General features: G+C 44.8%; 1 protein-coding gene across 2 annotated transcripts in view; it reads left to right on the top strand.

Annotated features, from left to right (window-relative positions):
- Positions 1-20,943, top strand: part of MIB2 (MIB E3 ubiquitin protein ligase 2) — a 43,431-nt gene that overhangs the window by 9,363 nt on the left and 13,125 nt on the right. For both annotated transcript variants that reach the window (XM_056508090.1, XM_056508089.1), the window contains exons 2-10: positions 1,276-1,626; positions 3,443-3,614; positions 11,201-11,307; positions 12,921-13,115; positions 15,013-15,155; positions 16,451-16,558; positions 17,533-17,637; positions 18,292-18,454; positions 19,554-19,687. In XM_056508090.1, the coding sequence (XP_056364065.1) occupies positions 1,380-1,626; positions 3,443-3,614; positions 11,201-11,307; positions 12,921-13,115; positions 15,013-15,155; positions 16,451-16,558; positions 17,533-17,637; positions 18,292-18,454; positions 19,554-19,687 (1,374 nt within the window). In that variant the 5' untranslated portion in view covers positions 1,276-1,379. The remainder of the gene's footprint in view (positions 1-1,275; positions 1,627-3,442; positions 3,615-11,200; positions 11,308-12,920; positions 13,116-15,012; positions 15,156-16,450; positions 16,559-17,532; positions 17,638-18,291; positions 18,455-19,553; positions 19,688-20,943) is intronic.

Here is a 20,943-nt window from a genome sequence, read left to right as displayed (position 1 = left end):
TTGGGATGTCACAGCACCGAGGACAGGGGGAGGCTGAAGCTGCAGGGGTGCTGAGGCTGAGCAGAAATCAGGCTGGAAATGTGGGTTTGCATCAGACAACTCCTCCATGCATTCAGGAGGGGATGTTTGGCTGGAGGATGGGTTTATTTTTAGGGTTTGGTGGTTTCAGGTGCTGTTATTGGTGGGTGGGAGCGTTGACAGCACATCCCAGGGCCCAGAGCTGCTCGTGCTGCTGGGGCTGAGCACATCCCTCAGCTGGACCAGCTCCTCACCCTCTGTCGTGGCACTGGGGGGCTCTGCTTGTGCCATCTCCATTATTCATCCCTTGGCACCCTCTTGAGCCTTCTTCTCAATTTTTGAGAAAATCTGGATGTCATGGATAGCTCAGAAGGAAGAGGGAGACCCAAGGATGCTACAGGAAATTTTCCCAGGCTTTACATGCTGAAAGCCACATTCCTCTTCTCTGTCTTGTTGTGCTGGTAAAGAGAGAAACAAGGATTTGTGAATCTGCTTGATTGAAGAATCCGATTTAATTCAGAATTGAGGATGTGCTGCATCTGTGTGGTGTTCACCTCATTTACCCATTGTCATGGCAACAGTTGGGAAGGCTGTCCCTGTCTCACTGATCCCAGCACTAAATCTGCTGGGTTTATTGCAGATTGAACAACAGCCCTTCCCTGTTCCTGCTCTAGCTCATGGATAAATAACAGGAAAAGGCTGAAATTAATCTGACATTGGCTGTGGTTTTGAAAAACTGCCGTTACCTGGGGGAAACGGACAAACGCTTCTTTCAAGTTTTAAAACTTCCTGTATCCTCAAATCAAAACCAAAACTGCCTTGAAGGGCAAGTGAAACTCAACAGTGCTGTATTCAGATAAGATGCATGTGAGGAGACTTCCTGAAAAATAGGCTAAGATTGACTTTTATTGCTAAAATCGTGCTGCTGCTGGTTTTTTTTTGTCATTTCTTTCCATTTTATTTACTGTGGTGGCTCTTGTGCTTATTCTTGAGTTTGGAATTGAGGGCTGGTAGTGGAATTTTGTAGACTCCTTGCTCAGTTCTTTTCCCTCATGCACAGCTCTCGGGAAGAAATTTTGGGATATTATTATAGATGCTGACGAGCCTTTCAAGCCTGGTCAGTTTTTATATCAGTGCTTAAGCTGTGAGAATCCCAGTTCTGACTAAAACAGATTTATCTCCTCAGCAGGACAGGCATTTTCAGATCATTCTGGGGGGAATTGTGCTGCATGGAGTAAATTGCTGTTGTGTTCCCAGGTGTGCTGACCATGCTGCCCACGACGCCGCCAGCGCTGCCGCTGATCCCGCCCGTCTCCGAGACCCCCGTGGAGGAGGAGCTGTAGGGTTGGCAGTGCAGATCCATGGAGCTGGACCCCCATGCCAGCATGCAGGTCGGGATGAGGGTGGTGCGTGGAGTGGACTGGAAGTGGGGCAGCCAGGACAGCGGCGAGGGCAACGTGGGCACCGTGGTGGAGATCGGCCGGACGGGCAGCCCCACCACCCCCGACAAGACCGTGGTGGTGCAGTGGGACCAGGGCAACAGGACCAACTACCGCACGGGCTTCCAGGGGGCCTACGACCTGCTGCTCTATGACAACGCCCAGATAGGTGAGCAGGGCGGGGACAGCCACTGCAAAGCCACCTCCTGAGCCAGGTCACACCTGCCCCGTGAGCCAGCCTTGGGCACCTTGGCCTGCAGAGCGGTGCTGGGCCTGGTTCGTGGCCAGTATGTTCCTGTTTCATTCTGTGCAAAGCTTGAGCAGGGCCTGGGCAAGGGCACAGCCACAGGCACAGCCATGTCCTGTCCCCGTCCCTTGTGCTGGGACTGCCTTTGATACCACCTGTGCATGGCCAGGATGTTCCTGTTTGCCTATGTTCAAAGGCTCTGCTTGAGCAGGGCCTGGGCAAGGGGACAGCCATGGGCACAGCCACCTCCTGCCCATGTCCCTTGTGCTGGGACAGCCTTTGATACCACCTGTACATGGCCAGGATGTTCCTTTTTCCCATTGTGAAAAGGCTTTGCTTAAGCAGGGCCTGGGCAAGGGCACAGCCACCTCCTGCCCATGTCCCTTGTGCTGGGACAGCCTTTGCATGGCCAGGACATTCCTGTTTCCCTCTGTGCAAAGGCTCTGCTTGAGCAGGGCAAGGGCACAGCCACAGGCACAGCCACCTCCTGTTCCTGTCCCCTGTGTGGGACACCTTTGGCACCTGTGGGCAGAGCACACTCAGCCTGTGCACAGCCAGGACATTCCTGTTTCCCCCTGTGCAAAGGCTCTGCTTTCTTATTTTTTCCATCTATGAGCTGAACACTTTCACTGACTTCATAATGCTGCAGAGAAGCCCTGAAATGGGTATTTCAAATTACACATATCACTTCACATTGTATTATTGCATCACCTACAATACACAATTTTTTCCCCTTTAAAACATGCATTCATCAAATTTCAGTCAAATCTCCTTTACAGTTGTGTGTCCTAATTCTGTAGAGTGTGGATTAGAGGAGTAGGTTCATTCAGAACAGCTGTGCCAGGGTTTTGTAGCCTTTAAATAATTTCTCTTTAGAAACAGAGCTGTGTCACTGCCCAGCACTAAGTGTGGCACTCTCCCATGAGCAGTAAGTGCTGTAATGAGCAGAAATATTTACTTTAGACATGTCTGGGATTAAAAATAGGAATGTTAGAAGCTGTAAAAAAAGGTAAACACAGCACTCACAGGATTTCCAGGTGCATTGTGTTTGTGTGTGAAGCACTCCTGTGAAGTACTTGGCTCAGTGAAAGGTCTTTTTCTGGAAGGGTTTGGCATTCTGCAGTGCTAGGAGGGTGATTCTAAGCTCCTGATTTTCCCTGGAATTTGTGTGGATCTCAAAGGACTTTTCTTGGAAGGGTTTAGCATTCTACAACGCTGGAAGGGTGATTCTAAGAGCCTGGTTTTCCCTAGAATTTGTGTGCATATCGAATATATTTTTCTGGAAGGGTTTGGCATTCTGCAGTGCTAGGAGGGTGATTCTAAAAGCCTGTTTTCCCTGGAATTTCTGTGGATCTCAAGTATCTTTTCCTGGAAGGGTTTGGCATTCTGCAGCTCTGGAAGGGTGGCTCTTAGAGCCTCATTTTCCCTGGAATTTGTGTACATCTCAAAGGTCTTTTTCAGGAAGGGTTTGTCATTCTGCAGCTCTGGAAGGGTGGCTCTTGGAGCCTGATTTTCCCTGGAATTTGTGTACATCTCAAAGGTCTTTTTCAGGAAGGGTTTGGCATTCTGCAGCTCTGGAAGGGTGGCTCTTAGAGCCTCATTTTCCCTGGAATTTCTGTGGATCTCAAGTATCTTTTCCTGGAAGGGTTTGGCATTCTGCAGCTCTGGAAGGGTGGCTCTTGGAGCCTCATTTTCCCTGGAATTTCTGTGGATCTCCCTTTCCCTTTTGCTCCCCCAGGTGTTCGTCACCCCAACATCATCTGTGACTGCTGCAAGAAGCACGGGATCCGAGGCATGAGGTGGAAATGCAAAATGTGCTTTGACTACGACCTGTGCACCCAGTGCTACATGAACAACAAGCACGACCTGTCGCACTCCTTCGAGCGCTACGAGACCGCGCACTCCCAGCCGTGAGTGCTCCCCCAGCTCAGTGGTGGGGCTCAGTTCCACCCTGGGGCTTCCCAAAACCTGCTCTGTGCACCTCAGGGTGTGCAAAATAACCCAGTAGAACCCAACTTTATACATGTCTGTGTGATTTATAAAAAAATTAAATGTATCGGGCAGCTCTCGAGTTTTGCTGATTGGCTTGCTTGACAAATAAGATTTTTCTATAGACTAGTTCCAATTTATGGGGCTCAATTCCTACCTAGGATTCTCCAAAACCTGCTCTGTGCACCTCAGGGTGTGCAAAATAACCCAGTAGAACCCAACTTTATACATGTCTGTGTGATTTATAAAAACATTAAATATATCAGGCAGCTCTCAAGTTTTGCTGATTGGGTTGCACGACCAAAAATGTTTCTTCTATAGAATAATTCCAATTTATGGGGCTCAGTTCCAATACCTAGGATTCCCCAAAATCTGCTGTGAGCATCTCAGGATATGCAAAATAACCCAGTAGAACCCAACTTTATACATGTCTGTGTGATTTATAAAAAAATTAAATATATCAGGCAGTGCTCAAGTTTTGCTGATTGGGTTTTCAAAAATTTGTTCTGTGGAATAATGCTAAGTTTGGTTAAGTTTTATGAAGCTGCTTAAAAAAGAGGCAGCAACCACAAATCTTCAGGGAGTTTTTATAAAGTGACAAAAAAATTATTTCTGCTCTGATTTTTCTCTTCCTCAACCCCCCCACAATTAAATAACATCTCAAATCTGCTTTACTATTTGCTGTTCTCAGGCACAGGGGAGCTGACAGGGATCTTGCACTCCCAAATTGTTAATTTTTTTCTTGGGGTCTGTTCACTGAAGAGCAGCACTTTCTCACTTACTCCTGCTCTGCACATGAAATTTTTTGGAGGTGACTGCTGCACTGATGCCTGTGGAACAGCATCTGTAATTTTATACTCCTCCATGATTTGCCAAAACATGGGAAATCTGTTCTCCTGTCCTGAGGAAGAACTCAAAAATAGTCTCACCAGTACTTTTATTTGCATCTCCTAAAGTGGGCATGGAGATGAATCATGTAATCCTCTTGCCTTCAGGAGAAGGAATAAGAAATCAGCTTATCTCTATCATCTATTTTCTTTTTTTTTTTTTCTTTTTCTTTTTATTTTTTTTGCCTCCTTTGAAAATATCACTGTGCTTTGCATCCATCTGTGGAATGAAAAGTGTAATTACTGTGCTGAAGGCAGTGGGGTGGGATTTGCAGCTGCTTTTCCTGCCATGTGCCTGGAACTGATTTTGCCAGAGTGGTGCCAGCCTTGGTTGAGCCAGAATTCCAATTCCTGGCAGAGGAGGGATGTTGCTGGCCAGAGAATCTCCCCTCTGAGCTCTGAGATTTGTGTTTCTCCACCAGATCAGGGTGTTTCTGGAGCTTGTGTTAATATGAGAAGCCAGCCAGATCTTACTGTGAAATGAGCTTCACAATTTGGTGTATCTATAAAAATAGACACGAGGGGTTTCTTTCTCTTCTATTAATAACAGAATTATCTCCAAGTAGTTACTCAGGGATGCCTGCCTGTGTCTTTTATTTGAGCTTTAAGGTACATCATTTTACTCACATTTAAATTAAAAATAAAAAAGGCACTGCTGCAGAGCAGCCCCAATTTTCTGCCCTGTGCTGAGGATTTCCCAACCCTGCAGGTGGGAAATGCCTTGGCCAGCAGGGCCTGACCCTCCCCAGGAGCACCTGGGTCAAAAAGCAGATTCTAGGTAATTTCTCCCCAGGACTCATCCTCTGCAGAACTTGTTCCTTTTTTTTTTTTCTTTTTTTTTTTTTTTTTTTTTTTTTGAGGAGTCTGAGTGGTGGAAGCTGTAAATAGAGCAATTTTCCCTTCCAAGCCTTGTCTGTGCCTGTGTCCAGGCTCTGCTGGAGTTGGGCAGTGCAGTTCTTGCTGTCAGGGTGAAAAAGGGAGCTTGGAGAGCATCCAGGAGCCCTGCCAGGGCCAGAGCTGTGCTGGGTGAATTGTTTGGCTTGTCCCAGACACTGCAGCACCATTCTGGAAAGTCCTGGAAGCACAGGGGACTCTGTGCAGGTAGAGCAGGATGTGATGTCTGATGGTGCTTTGGTGGCTTTTTGACTGGGTTGGGTTTTTTCCCCCCTAAATTCTTTCACCTTTTAAATTTTTTTTATTTTCTGTAAGTGTGGCTGGTTGAGTGGTTAAAGAAAATGTGATATAAATTAACTTTATTTGACAAAAACAACTCTAGATAAAAGTCAGAGTGCCCTGATACCAAATCTTTATAAAACCAGCACTATTCTGATTTACATTGCTGTGTGTTAGCAGGAATAAGGATCTTCAGAATAACAAGCAGCTGATAAAAAAAAAAAAAAATTTAAAAAAGAAAAGGAGACACAGCATGAGCCTGTCAGGTGTGGCAGTGATTTCTGGGATCCTCAGTAAGGGGCAGGCATAAACCAGCAGTTTAATTGGATCATGGAACACTTTTCCTGCTGTTCCTGCATGGCAGGTATTGATTCCAGCTGAGTTTTGTGATGGAGAGGAATTAGAAATTTTCCAGGAAGAAGCTCCCTGTTGAGGAAAGCTGCAGTTTAAAGCTGAATGAAAGGTTCACGTTGTGCTTCTTGGAAGTCACTCAGCTTTTGGAGCAAACAGGTTGTCAGAAACGGGTTTGGTTTCAGGATTGGACTGAGGGTGCCACAATAACTCAATAATTGTGTGTTTTCTGCAGCTTTCACACAGGGAGCTGGCAGGTGAAATCCCTTTCACTCAGAAATGCCTTGCAGGGCAGGAAGCAGTGGGAGCATCTTTGCTTTAATGCAAATGTGATTTATTGTTCAGAGTTGTGAGAGTGCTGTGCATTAAGGATGGAATGTCCTGTGTGAAACAAAGGGCACAGATCACCTGAACAATGCCATGGAGAGGATTTCTGTGCAAAAGGGGAGCTCTGAGCTCTGGAAATACTTTCCCTTAGGCACTGCAGCATCCTTTTCAAGAACAGAAATTGCCTGCTTATGACTCACTGGGACTATTGCTTATATCACTCATCTCTCTTTTTTCTTTTTTCTCTTTTTATTTTTTTTTTTCTCTTCTAAATAAAGTAGAAGATAAAACCTTTGGCAGTTCCCTAAGGACAAAAAGAGAAAACCAGAGTATTTAAAAAGCTGGTAAATGCTGTTTGTTGTTGAGTCTCCTTTAGAGACCAGGATTCTCCCAGCTCCTTTCTCTGGCAGGGAATGGGGATCCTTTGGTTTTTTACAAATTGCTGCTGCTGCTGCCAGAGCCATCCCTGGCCTCCTGAACCAGGCAGGGCCAACACATCCCTGTTTGTAGCAGGTCACTAATCCCAGGATTTAGGAGGATTTAACCCCAGACAGGCACTGCAGAGGGTTCCCAATCAGTTTTCTAAAGAGGCTTTGAAGACACCTTTACCTGAGAGCTATTTCAGCTCTTCAAATGACCTGAGTTTGAACTTGAGGTGCTGATTTTTTTTAAATTTTGCTATTTGAGGTCATCTCTTCCTGACCTCCTATTTCGGTTTTTTTAATTGGTCTTGTTTAGTTTGAGTTTTATGGCTGTTGTGGGAGAGACTCTCATCCTTGGCTTAGAAGGATGGAGCAGCTCAGTTTTACTGAAGAGCTTTTTTCAGAGTTGTTGTATCCATTTGCTGAATATGTGCTTAGTAATTGGAAGATAAATCAGTGTCTGTGAGCAGGGCAGCAAAGCAAAGCTCATCAAGTTTATATTAGGGCTGGAAAAGTCAGGCAGACTCTGGGGAGTTCTGCAAATAATCAAACCTGAGATAGTCTCATACAAAATATTAATGTTTTATATTCCCATGCAGCACCAACATTTTGCTTGGATCACTTGCTCAGGGCTGGGGCTGAGTTGATTCAGATGTGGTGCATTTTACCCAGGCTATTTTCTAGCCTTTTCTCACCAATAAATCACAACCTCAGTAGTTTTTCACAAGCCCTGTTTTTGTTTGTTTTTTTTTTTCCTGGCAAACAATGGAGCTGGAGGAGCCAGCGAGCTGCACAGGGAAATGTTTTGTATAATCAAGCACAAGAAATACAAATATTTTCTCCCATTGTGTTTTATCCTGTAGTCAAAACAGAAATTGCAGTTATTTTCATCTGTAATTCTTGAACCAGCTCTGTCTGGTGGAGTTACCAGCTGGATTTGGAAATCAGATCCAGGAACAAGTGCGTGCTCTGATTTAGGTCTGTGCAGTGCAGACCCATTCAAGGCAGTTTAATAATCCATCCTCCCATCTGTGGCTGCTTCTGCTGAGAGCTGAGCTGATCCAGCAGCTGAGTGACAACTGCTGGGTGTTTGATTACTGGGCAATAAAGGGCTGCAGGTTTATTTACATGGTAACCTCCTCAACAGGTTTTATTTATGCAGTGGCAGTTGAAGCTAAGAAATTTGGGTGAGGAATATTTGGAATCAAATGAATTTATTAGTATGAATTTGTTATTTTTTTAGCTGTTAATAAATTTTTCTTTAGGAAAAAAACCACCATGATTTGCCAGATAAATTGCCTGTGCCTCCTTGAAAAACCCCAAACGTGAACAGCAAGGTGTAATGTCATATTGGGGCTTCTCTTGTGTAATTTGGGTTATTCTGATTGATTTCTAGAACAGGGATTGTTTCAATGACATATTTTATTTTTATCTTTTCTGGAATTACAAGATCAAAACTGCAAGCAAGAGAAACCTTCACTGAACTAGCTTTAGCCTGGGTTTTGAGCTAATAATGATGTTTGGAGGATGATAATGAGACATTTTCACTCTGTGTGCTCATGGTGTTTCTGCATCTCCTCAGTGCAATATTCTGCCTTGAAATGCTCTGCATGAACATCTCTGAGAGCACAGTTGTGAAAAACTGTCTGCAGGAACCTTTTTAGTGCCCATTTAGTGTCCTTGGTCTGCAACCTTCCCTGCTGTGGTTTTCCAGAGCAGGATTTGATCCGAGTTACTTTGGGGATTACCAAAAAACCACAGCTTTTACTTATAAAGATGTGATACAAAGATACAGCTGCTTTTGTCAAGAACTGGGCATTATCATGGAAGGAGAGGATTGAAAAGGAAAAAAATCTGGGTAAAGACAGTTCCTGAAATAGGTTTGTGTGATCCTGATCCTTCTGCCAGAGTCCTTGTCTTAGTCTGGTTCCTGCTTGAGCAGCCAGCAGCCATCTGTCAGAACTGCCTTCCTTTATCCTTTGCTGGAAGAGCTTCAGGAAAAGCTTTGCTGGGGGGATTAGAAAACCTGGAATTTCTTGCATTGAGGTCATTTTTGCCTGTATTTCCTGCAAAATCTTCGTGTTGGCTTTTCTGGAGATGGATCTTTGTGTGTCCTGGCAGGGATGTGGGTTTGTGTGTCCCATGAGTTGAAAATCAGGTTTAGGGCTGTGCCTTTCTGGAGGGATTCATGTCATAGTTATGACCTGCCACCTTACAGGGTGACCATCCCTTCTGCTCCCCAGTCCCCTTCATTGTGTTGCTTTCTTCAGATAAGAACTTTCAACAGCAGAAAAATCTCACAAAACACATCAGCCATGCCTGGTGTGAAGGAGCTCTGCCTTGCTGCTGTGAATTAAAAGTCATTTTTGTTTCAATTTCTTCAGATCAGTCAGTTTGAATCTCCCATCCTTCTCTTTAAAGCAGGGATGATGCTGCTGTTTCAGATGCTGCAGCAGAGTTCTCAGGGATGTCAAAAGCCAAATAAGCACCTCAGAGAAACTTGAGCACAGGCAGAACATCCCCAGGGAGTGGCTCCCAGCATGCTGGAGAGAGCCATAACTTCATTCTGTGCACTCCATGCTTTCTGTGCTTTCTGGGCTCTGCAGTCATTTAATATCCTTGGAATTTGTAGGGCAGGAATGGCTGCAGCCTTGTGCTGTCATAATTAACTTGTTATTAAAGGCAGTATCCCAGTGGTTAAATTTATCCCAAGGGGATTTTTGCATCACACTGGGTAACTTTGGTTGTTATCCTGTATTTGGAGCAAAACATTGAATTAGGTGAAAACCTTGATAAGGGTCATTGGCTGAGGAGATCTGGTGCTTGCATCACTCTTTGGGGGTGCTGCTCAGCAGTGGTTTAAGGCAGGATTTTGGATTTTGGTGAGGCTGGGGAAGGAGGGCCCCAGTATTTCAGCAGGACAGGAGATGGAGTCTCTCTCATTTTCCTTCTTTAAGGAAACTCAGCTTTCTAAATTGATCAGCTTTGGTTTTTTTGGTCCCCATCCACAAATTTCAGAGGTAGTGGCAGGTTAATGTGAGGGTGCTGAGCTGGGGAATGACTAGTGTTACATGATAATCCAAAAAGGGAACTTCTGCTAAGAATAGAATGAGTGGTGGATATTTTGCTATTTAAATATCTTAAGCTCAGCTCGGTGCTTTGTTTTACTATCACTAAGAATCTTTGCATTGAATCCCATCCCTTATGAGAGAAGGGTTTGGAAGAGAGAATTATATTTTTACCACTTTGTCTAAGGGCTTGGTTCAGACATCTTTGATAAATTATTAGAAAAACATTGAACAAAATGCAGTGGCTGGTTTTTTTTTGAAGCCAGTCTGTAATGCCTGACACAGGGCAGTAAAAAGAATGCTGAGCAGTGGCTCTTTATAGCTGAGCTTTCCCCTCCACTGTCATTATCTTCTTTCATAACAATATCCAGCCTTGATGGTGCTTAAACCACACAAAATCTCAGCCCTCCATATACAGGGCCTTCATCTTCCTCCTGTTGAGCTCCAGCCTGGCTGATTAAAGAACATTCATTCAGTGATGATAAGAGCAAGGCATAAATAATCCCTCCCTCCTTTGAAACACACAGGTTGTAAACCACAGGTGGGAGATCTGGTAACAGGTTAAGAAAAGTAAAAGACTTAAGCAGTTGCTGGATAAGTAAACATTAAGTTCAAGTATAAGCTTTTTATCCTCCTGAGTCTTCACCTTCCCTCTGGAGGTATTAGATGGAAAATAAATGCAGTGCTCTGAGGTCAGCCCTACCCCCAGGGAGATTCCCCTCCCCTTGCCCTGGGCAGCAGCTGCTGAACTTGGGTTGCTCTGTCTGGGCTGGGAGCTGCCAAGAGCCTGTCTGGCTCCAGGGGCATGGACTGGGGCACTTCTGCAGTCACCTAGAAATGGGACTGTGCCCTGGCTGAGTCACCAGGCAGGTCCCTGTGGGTTTTGGGGGCTTGGTGACTGATGAGAAGGCTTTGTGGGACAGCACAGCCAGAGCCAGCAGACAGGCTGCTGTGACATTATGGGAATTGGGAGCTGCTTTAACAGGACATCAGACCCCCTGTTCACTATCACGTAGGTATTTTTCCTTTTCCTGTCTGTGCTGGGGGTGTGGGGTGCAGGGCAGCTGGGACAGCCTGGGAATGCTCAGCCACAGCACTGCTGCTCTGAGCTGCTCTGATTTTCTGCTTACAGAATGTGCTGTGCTCCATCAGTGCCTCCAATAATGTCCATTAAAAGTGAAGGATGGTCCTCATGTGACAGCCCTCAGCTGGAGCACAGCTTTGCCACTGTCTATAACAACAACAAATTCATTTGTTTCCTCTGATTTTGTTTTTGCAGGGTCCTGGTGAGCCCTCGACAGAATCTGACTCGCATCACGTTAAAAGGGACTTTCCAGGGGGCTAAAGTGGTCCGTGGGCCTGACTGGGAGTGGGGGAACCAGGATGGTAAGCAGCTTTTGGATGTCCTGTAAAACACCAATTGATTTAAAAAAAAAAAAAAATTATATATATATAATATTCTTTTATTTTTGCAAATTGCTGGTTAAAAATCCACATGCTGAGCAGCAGCTTCTAGGGCAGTTGTCCAGGTGTTCCAGGTGCCTGTTCTTTAGAGTAATTAATTTTCATTGTTTTCTTTTCTGTGTTTGTTGTTTGTCACATATCTGTGACATAAACCATGTTCAGGGTGTGGGGAGGAAGTTTTGCTGCTCCTCTTTCATAGATTGGAAAACCACTGGTATCCATCCTGGAAGTTCTTGTGTGAAATTGGAACTGCACACCAGTTACAAGAGAGTAAAGACTCCTCACTTCTTGAAAAAGCTTTAATTGATAGTGGAAAGTCTATCTGACTTTGTGTCCAGTATCCATTTTCTTTTGGAGCTCTGTGGATTTTCCTTATTTGGATACTTTTAAGAGAAGTGAGGAGAAACTCTCTCCAAGGAGGGTTTCACGTGGTGCACTAATGAAGGACTCAGTGGTTCCTGCTTTCTGTAGGAATTGAAACCTTCAGGCTGAAATGCAGTGGGACAAAAATGCCCTTTTAAAGCTGCTTTTGGGGTGTAATGCCTGTCCCAGGTTACTGACAGCAATTTCTGTGTGGTGCTCCAGGGCTGAGGGAGCTTTCCTGCAGTTTGTCCCAGAGCCCTGCACACACACTGTGATGTTTACAGCTCCTTTAGCTCCTGAGGAATTAAGTCAAAAGTTCAAAGGTTTCCAAAGTTGACTCTGCCATTTATTGCAGCCCTGGGTTCAGTGCAGGATGTGGATCCTTGCAGGGTCTGAGAGCAAAAGCAGCTTATGCTCAATACAGCTTATCCATCCTTTTGAGATCACAGCAGCATTTACATGTCTGAGACTCATGTTGCTTATGGTGGTGCTGACCTGAAAGCAGCTCCCTGAGCAGCAGCAGTGAGAGGAGCCCTAAATCCACCCCTCAGCTGCTCTCAGGTTTTGGTGGAGCTGCCCCCATCCACAGCCATGGTTTTGTCATTAGTAGAGCTGCCACCAAAACCCAGAATTTGTCTTGTGCTTTTCAGACATGCTGATAAATGAGGAATTCAGCTCCTTCAAGCTGTTTGGTTGCAGGACTTTGCAGACAATCAGAAGTTCCTCAGTGAGACAGATGTTGCTGTCCCCATTTGGGGAAGTGCAGAGTGACTGTGGGGCTGGGAATCTGCAAACCCTTCCCAAGGCTCAGTGGATCAAAGCATGTCCCAGTGCCCAGCCAGCTTCACCTGCACACATCCTGCATTCTTCTGTGTTCAAAGAAAACAAAGTTTATTTGCTGTTCCCCCACATGGATGGTGCTGGGGAGAGATTTAAAGATCCTGGGTGTGTTGTGCAGCACTGCTGAGTTTTTTTTGTTGCCACAGTGTGGTGCCATGACACCACGTGTGCGTTCCCTAGCGAGGCCATGCTCCTGCACACCAGGAATTCCCCACAGAACCATGCCAAAATGGATGGCTCTCTGGATTTCAGCAAATTTAACACAGAGATTCCCTGCTAACTGACCCAAATGAGTTGTCTGATAATCCAGTGGTGCTCTTTTCCCTCTCCAGGGGGTGAGGGTAAGACTGGCCGTGTGGTCGATATCCGGGGCTGGGACGTGGAGACCGGGCGCAGCGTCGCCAGCGTCACCTGGGCAGATGGAACCACCAACGTCTACAGGGTGGGCCACAAGGGAAAGGTGGACCTCAAATGCACTGTGGAGGCTTCTGGGGGCTTCTACTACAAGGAGCACCTCCCAAAATTAGGTAGGTGGAGATGAATCTTTGCTGAGTGAAGTCTTTGTTGAGAGGTTGTGATTGACGCAGCCGTCGGTGCTGAAGCTGTTTTTTGTTTAGGAGACATAAATTCTGAAGTTCCTGCATAAATGCACATCATTTGAGAGAATTTGGTTTATGTGTGAACATACTGCTTGATCTCAGAGTGGTTCATGAAATAGTTTGGCCTTTCAGTGGTAAAACCATCAGATACCCACAGCTGTATCCCAGGGAATACAACCTCTGCTGGAAATGCAGGAAATTCCCACTCTGGTACAGAGAATCCAGCTTTTCTCACTTTTGTTACATTTGTCAGGCCAAAGCTTTTCATTCTTCAGCAAACTGTTCACTGTGCTGTTAGAGAGCAAAAAGTGGGTTCAAAGGGGGAATGTGACCAAAGGGAGATACTTTGGAGAATGGAACAGCCAGAAATTAGAAAAAGTGATGGGAAAAGGTGATGTCTGTACTGGCAACTTGCTGCCATCCCCCTTTCCTCTCAAGTCCAGGGAAACTCCTTGTGCTTTTGGACTTGAAACATTTTTTTACCCTGGTGTAACTTAGTTGTGGGGTTGTTTTTTGTTTAATGGGGTGCAGGGATCATCTTTGGCTCCCCTGAAGGAAAACAGAGGGGTCTGTGCAGCAGCAGAATCAGGGCTTTTATCAGACTTCAGATAAAACTTTTCAGGCAGACTTTTATTAATCTTTCTCAGACTTTTCTCTTCCTGAGCAGCTTGGCAAGAGTGTGGTGGGAGGGAAGGGTTGGATGAGGAGCTTAATTCCAGGGGTATGGCTGCATGGGAAGGGTGGGAGGGTAAGGAACTCCTCAGAGTGAATTCTGAGCCTGCCTGTGGAGAGCAGAACTAATTTTGGGTGCTGTGTGGGCATGTCTGAACAGCAATTGTGGGTGAGTGGATTGCTAAGAACAGTTCCTGAGAGGCCTGAGAGGCATTCCCTGCTCTGCACAGGGACAAAATGTGGCTTTTAGAGCTGCTTGTGTTTTATTAATACCCAGTTAGAGTTAAACCCTACTGATTTCTCTGCTGCCTTATGGAGTGTATAAGGCATGAAAAGGGTTTGCACCATTCTACCCCAATTAATGTGGATTTTCAACCCTTGTTGTTGGGAAGGATAAGGATTTGACAGGAAGGTCTTACAGATGTGTATGTATAACAGAAAGATTTTTTTGTAATGCAAGACTTTGAAGAAGGAATAGAAATGATAGCAAGTTTTGATACAGAAGAAAAGAATTGCTGAGCCAGTCTTACTGGGTAACTAAGAAGCCAAAGTGAGTTGGAAGGGGCTTTTATGACTCTGAGCAAAGGATAAATGTATTTCAAACAAAAGTTGTTTTTACCAAGCAAACAGATTTTCCCAGACAAACAAAAATGCCCTGGTGCAAGTAAAGATCTCAAGAATTTTTCACTGCAAGAAAACTGAGAAACAACTTTTAGTTTAAACTGTAACACACTAACTTTTTGTTATTGGAATATAATAATATGAATATGGTAATGTTAGTAGTTATGAAAGGCTATAGGTAATAGTAAAATGTTGATTGATTGTAATGTATTAAGATGATCTACAATGAAAAGTAAATAATGCATTGGAGCCAGAACTAGAGTGGATTCAGACAAACCCACAGCTGTGGCTGAAAAGGCTGTGGGGTGGGCTCTTGTCACCCACCAGCCCTGAATTGCTGCATCATTTGGATACAATAAACAGCATTTTAAAGAATAAATAAATTGCTGTATCATTTAAATACAACAAACAGCATTTTAAAGAGTTTCACATCCCTCTTTTTGGCTCTTGCACCTTGTGAGGAAGGCAGTGAGGCACCCAGGGTGTGTGAGTGCACCCTGCATGCCTGTGGGTGCTCTCCTTCTGTCCCCAGGGAAACCAGCTGAGCTGCAGAGGAAGGAGAGCACAGACAGACATCCCTTCCAGCACGGGGACAAGGTCAAGTGCCTGCTGGACATCGACATCCTGCGGGAGATGCAGGAGGGCCACGGGGGCTGGAATCCCAAAATGGCTGAGGTAGGTCCCTGAACTCCCCCTGGCTGCAATTCCAGCCTCTCCCTCATTCTGCACCACACCAGAACATCTTTGTGTCACCTTTCAGTTGAACTGAATCACAAATACAGATTTTTTTAGTGATAGCACGCTGGAGTCAGTTATTTTTAGGCTCTGCTGGATGAGAATGGCCTTGTGGATCCCTGCAAAAGTCTTGGAAGAAAAAAATAAATAATGGCTGGTTTGTTAGTTTTTAAATGAGCCACAGATCTTTACTTTGGTGTTCTGGATCCATTCCTTGTTTGGCTTCTTTTGTGCTGTGCATTGCTGGTAATTAAAGTTTTGTGTTTTGTCAACACTGGGCTCTGGCCTTGGCCAGGGCTAAAATTTCTCAGCCCATATCATATTTTTGGAGCTTAGTCTTAACTTTAAATTGAAGAACCATCAGTCTGCTATCACCTCTTTTTTTAAAAAACCCTAGAGAGTAGAGGAAATAAAGATGGAAATGGCACCTATTACTGTAAAGAGCATGAATAAATGCTATAAAACTACCAAGATATGTTAAATATCTATCCTGGCCCAACCTGCCCTATAGGTGAGCAGACTGTTTGAAATCAGGCTTTAAAATGTCAAGGCAAACACTCTCATTTCAGTTTCAAATCTCTTAACTGAGCATCAGCCTCTTTTTTATTTTTGGGGTTTTTTGCAGCCTGACAGGCAAGGACTTGGCATCTTCTGATGAGCTTTAACAAAGCTGCAAGTGTAGCCATGAGTTTTTTAATTCCAGCCTAGGAATACACCCCTAAAGCTGCAGATTTTGGTTGTTGCTTTGTCTGCTGTTAGTTGTTAAACCTCTGTGCTCCTGAATAGGATCAATAGGAAAACACAGAATTTGTGACTTGTGGGAGTTTGGAAGTGCTGGGATTAATGGGAAAAACTGAATTTAGGACTGGGAAATGATGGGATTAACAGGAAAATACAGAATTTATGAGTCACAGGGGTTTAGGACTGGGAAATGATGGGATTAACAGGAAATGCAGAATTTAGGATTGGGAAATGATGGGATTAACAGGAAAATACAGAATTTATGTCTCACAGGAGTTTAGGACTGGGAAATGATGGGATTAACAGGAAATGCAGAATTTAGGACTGGGAAATTCTGGACTTAGTAGGAAAATACAGAATAAAGATCTGGGAGCAGAGTGGATGGGAAATGCTGGGTGCTTTAGCCATCCATACCTTGGGTAGCTTCTTTCCCCACTATGAAACAAGCTGCTTTATTGAGGAGCTTTCCCTGTGTTTTTGTGTTTCTGCCAAAGTTCATTGGGCAGACAGGCACCGTGCACAGGATCACGGACAGAGGGGACGTGCGGGTGCAGTTCAACAGCGAGACCCGCTGGACTTTCCACCCTGGAGCCCTCACCAAGGTGGGTGCTGGGAATGCTGCAGGGAAATCCTGGAACACCCATTCTAAACACAATTTCCCTCTTTTATCAACTTTTGCATTTGCAAGTCTTTAAGGTAAACTCCATTTCTAAATTTCAGCTTCCTTCTGCAGCTGCCTTGCCCTTGTGATGAACCTTTTTTCCCCCACATAATTTTCCTTCGATTTTTTTTTTTTTTTGTTCTTCCTTGTTTTGTGTCTCTCTGTGTTGTTCTTCTTTGTCTCACTTCTCTCTAATTTCTTCTTTAATCCAGCTCTTCTAATTTTGTGGCTGCATTTCTAAAGCTCACAGCTCTGGCCTTCCCCAGAGGTTTGAGCACTTTGAGAAGTGCATGATTAGAAGTAGAGGTAATTAGATATAGAGGAAGCTGCTGGAAGACCACAGAATTCTGAACAAGGTCAAATTACTAAAAACTCCCAATACCAGTGGAAAATGCATTGTCAGATTGTTTTGCACAAAATTATTCTGCTCTGAAAAGTGTGTTTTGACACTGCTTAGTGAGCAGAGGGAGCATCTGGCAAATTACCAGCAGAGATAAACCCTGGATTCCCTTTTCTCTTTTAAATAACAAACAGATTTAACTTCCTTATTAGAGTGAATTAAAATCTCCAGTGCCAAGCCAGGTGTAGAGAGGAGATGGACCAAGAAAATTTCCTTGCTATATCTGGTATTAATTACAAATTATTTGAGCAAAAGAAGTTAGGAAATTGCCTGTTCCAAATTATTTCCCTACTTAAATGTGTACTTGGTTTAAAAGAGAATTGGACTGTGTTGATTTTGTAGCTTTCTTGGTAGTTGCCTTTATGTTTTGCAATGCTGTTTTTGACTCTGTGGGTGTCTTGTTTGTTGGGATTTTGGGAGTGGGGACAGAGGGTGCTGATCACTATTAATTTTTTGTCTCTTTGTGTGTGTGTGGCTTCATCCCCCAAAAGCTTATGACTTTTTTTTTCTTGTAGCTCAACACCTTTTGGGTTGGTGATGTGGTCCGGGTGATAGATGATATGGAAACAGTGAAGCGGTTCCAACCTGGTCATGGGGAGTGGACAGATGAGATGGCACCTGTGAGTGCACACCAGTTCCAGTTCCAGGACAGCCCAGTAACCCCTGAGCTCCCCCAGGCCCTCTGCACTTGCACTGGGGCTTGTGTCCCCCCAGAATTCCTGCTGGGAGCTCCCTGCCCAGCCCCTGCTGCTGGTGGCTCTTGGTGACCACGGCACCCAAACGGGACAAGGGCAAATCTGACAAAAAGGATTTGGCTGCCACCAGCTCATGGGAGAGGTTTCCATCACCAGAGCCCTCTCTGCCCTCCTTGATTCTCTGGAATGAGGCAGAGAAGTGGAGAAATCAGCCCAGTGTGGCTAAAATTGGGATGCAAGTTCCTCCAGGAGCAGTTAAAGCCCAGAGGAAACTGAACCCAGTCCCAGTTTGATCAGTTCTTACCAGCACCTCCCTCCCCAGCACTTCCAGTGTGACTGGGAAAACCCTTCCATGGCAAACCAGTGAAACAGAAACTGGTGAGAACCCTCTGTCCTTGAAGTGGGAGCTGTCTGTGAGTGTGTCACTTGTCCAGTGCTTCTTTTCACACAGCAGGAGCTGCAGCTTTATGAAAAACAAAACAAAAACAAAAACAAAACAAAAGAAAAAACAAACCCTCTACTTTGAGTCTGGAAACTGCAGCTTTGGGGGGAAAAAAAATCCTGTTTTTTTCCTTGCAGACCCTGGGGCACATTGGGAAGGTGATCAAGGTCTATGGGGATGGAGATCTGCGGGTGTCAGTGGGGGGACAGTCCTGGACCTTCAACCCTGCCTGCCTGACAGCCTACCAGAGAGAGGAGGAGGCCAACCTGATGACCACAGAGAGTGCCAAGGAACCCAAAAGTGAGAGACAAACCTGCTCCCCCAGGGGCTGGCAGCTCTTGGATCCAGATCTTTGGATGGGGGCAAAATCCAGATGTTCTTCCCTGCGTGGAGAGCTAAAGTCTGGCTGTGCTTTATTGGGCAAGCAAAGCTGGGCCTTAGGAAAGTGCAGGATTTAGGGCTTGGGAATGCTGGGGTTAATGGGAAAATGCAGAGTTTAGGATTGGGAAATGCTGGGATTAACAGGAACATGCAGAATTTATGACTCACAGGAGTTTAGGATTTGGGAATGCTGGAATTAACAGGAAAATAGAGAATAAAACTTTGCTGTGCCTTACTGGGCAAGAAAAGCTGTCTCTAGTAGGAAAATTCAGGATTTAGGACATGGAAATGCTGGGATTAATGGGGAAATACAAAATAAAACCCAGCTGTGCCTTACTGGGCAGGAAAAGCTATCTTTAATAGGAAAATACAGAATTTTGGACTGGGAAGTTCAGAGCTTAATGGGAAAATGCAGAATTTAGGACTGGGAAATGTTTGGCTTAACGGGAAAATACAGAATAAAACCCAGCTGTGCCTTACTGGGCAAGCAAAGCTGGGCCTTGACAGGAAAATACAGAATTTAGGACTCAGAGTTGCTAGAGCTCTGCCCTAGGTTCAATATTTGCCTCATCCTTGTGTCTCAGTTTCCTGTTCCATCCTGTTTCCTGTACAAGGACACTGATTCTTGAGACCTTGTGAAATAGTCCCAGGTCTGTGCATGGAACTGTTGTGAAATCAACAATTGTTTTGCCTAAATCTGCCCTGAAATAGAGTTTGGGATCACATGGTGCGTGGAGGGGATTTTTTTTTGGTGCTCTGCACATCTGCTCAGAAATTTTTTTGTGGCCTGACCATCCTTATTTCCTCTGGGTGTCAGGATCATGTGGGAGGCAGCACAGACTTGCCAGGATTTTTTTGTTTTCCTGATGTGGATGGATCTGGAACTGTTTGCTCAAGTCAGACTTGAGGCAGAACTTGCAGAATTTTTGCCTTTGCACTGCTGGGGAGCTGTGACACCTCTGTCCCCTCAAAAACTGGGAGATGTGTGGTGATAGGTCTATTTTTATCTCTTTTTCAGGTACTTTGGTGACTGTCCTGGAGAAGCTGCTGTCCCAGAGGACAGAGTCAGAGCATGCAGGGTGCCTGGTCATTTGTGCAGCCCTCAACAACGCAGCCAAAGTCCGGGAGCTCCTCCAGAAATACCCAGACAAGGCAAGTTTGGGAGACAAAAAAGGTTATTCTTCCTTTGTTTCTGCTCTTTAAAACACTGCCATAAAATTTTGTAGTCAAGCAGGGGAAAGGATGTGAGAAAAACAATGGATTTGTCAGGCTCAGTGATATTTCCTAACAGTTGCAATATTATTTTGCTGCAATTTAGGATTAAATTTATAAGTTAAATATGCATATTTTATACCTCTAGTTTGTAAATAAATTTGAACTAAAGTCCTTAGAGCCCATTTCCCAAGCTGGCTTTTCCCAGATTTCCTGTAGAATGAGGTGGGGAGAGGGGTTTATCTATAGGAAAACAGGAGCAGGTATCAGAGGATCTGCTGGAAAAGAAAGGCATGGGCTGTGTCTGCTCTGCCTGTCCTTAGAGGACCTTGTAAAATCACATTGTTGGAATCAGGAGGGAGAAAAGCTGCCCAGATCTGTGCAGTGTCTTATCTCATGTCTGACTGGAGCAGGGAACTGGGCTGGACTTGTTGCTGGACAATTTTTGTTCTTGCAAAGTGCCAAACTGTCAGGATCATATCTGAAACCTCCTCTAGGGAGGGGCTCAGGCTTTAGGAACAGGGGAAAAAAAAAGAACCACCAAAAATCTTTCAGTGGTGTGTCCTTGGAAACCATGGGTAACAAACAGAGGTTTTGTTGGGGCTGTGACCCAGCATCAGCTCTGAAGGAGCCCCTGTGAAGCTGATTTAGTGGTTATTTGTCTGGTATTTATTAGACTTCTTTATAAATAAACTTAATGGGGCTTCTGGGAAGGACACACAAATACCTGCAATTCTCAGATAGGAAAGTCCCAAGAGTAAGAAATCCATTATATGATCAGTTATTTTTATTAGGCTTCTATTTCTACTCTAATATTTATATTAATAAATCAGCTATTTCTTTTAGAGTCCTATAGAGAGATCAGGCTGGATTTGAGGCTCACTTAGAGCAAGTTGGGATTGCTTGGCAGGGTTTTTCCAGCTTATCAGCACTGTTTGCCTCATTTAAAGAACAGCCCTGACCTCCAGTTCCTCTTTGTCCAAGGGACTCACCCATGATTTTGAGCCTGTCCAGGGAAGAGCTGCCTCCTCTGTGCTCTGACTGCTGCATAAAATCAGCTGCAGAGAAAAAACCTTGCTTATTAACTTGTTCTCCTTGCCAGTCTGCTGAGGTTTTGTGCCTCCTTCTCCTCTCCTTAACCTCCCACTGCTTTCAGTAGCTGCTTTGCTTTTTTTTTTACCTCTTGTTCTTCAGTG

The sequence above is a fragment of the Oenanthe melanoleuca genome, chromosome 21 (genome assembly GCF_029582105.1).
Source record: "Oenanthe melanoleuca isolate GR-GAL-2019-014 chromosome 21, OMel1.0, whole genome shotgun sequence".
Taxonomy (NCBI): Eukaryota; Metazoa; Chordata; class Aves; order Passeriformes; family Muscicapidae; genus Oenanthe; species Oenanthe melanoleuca.
This window is presented reverse-complemented; position numbering and strand designations above follow the sequence as displayed.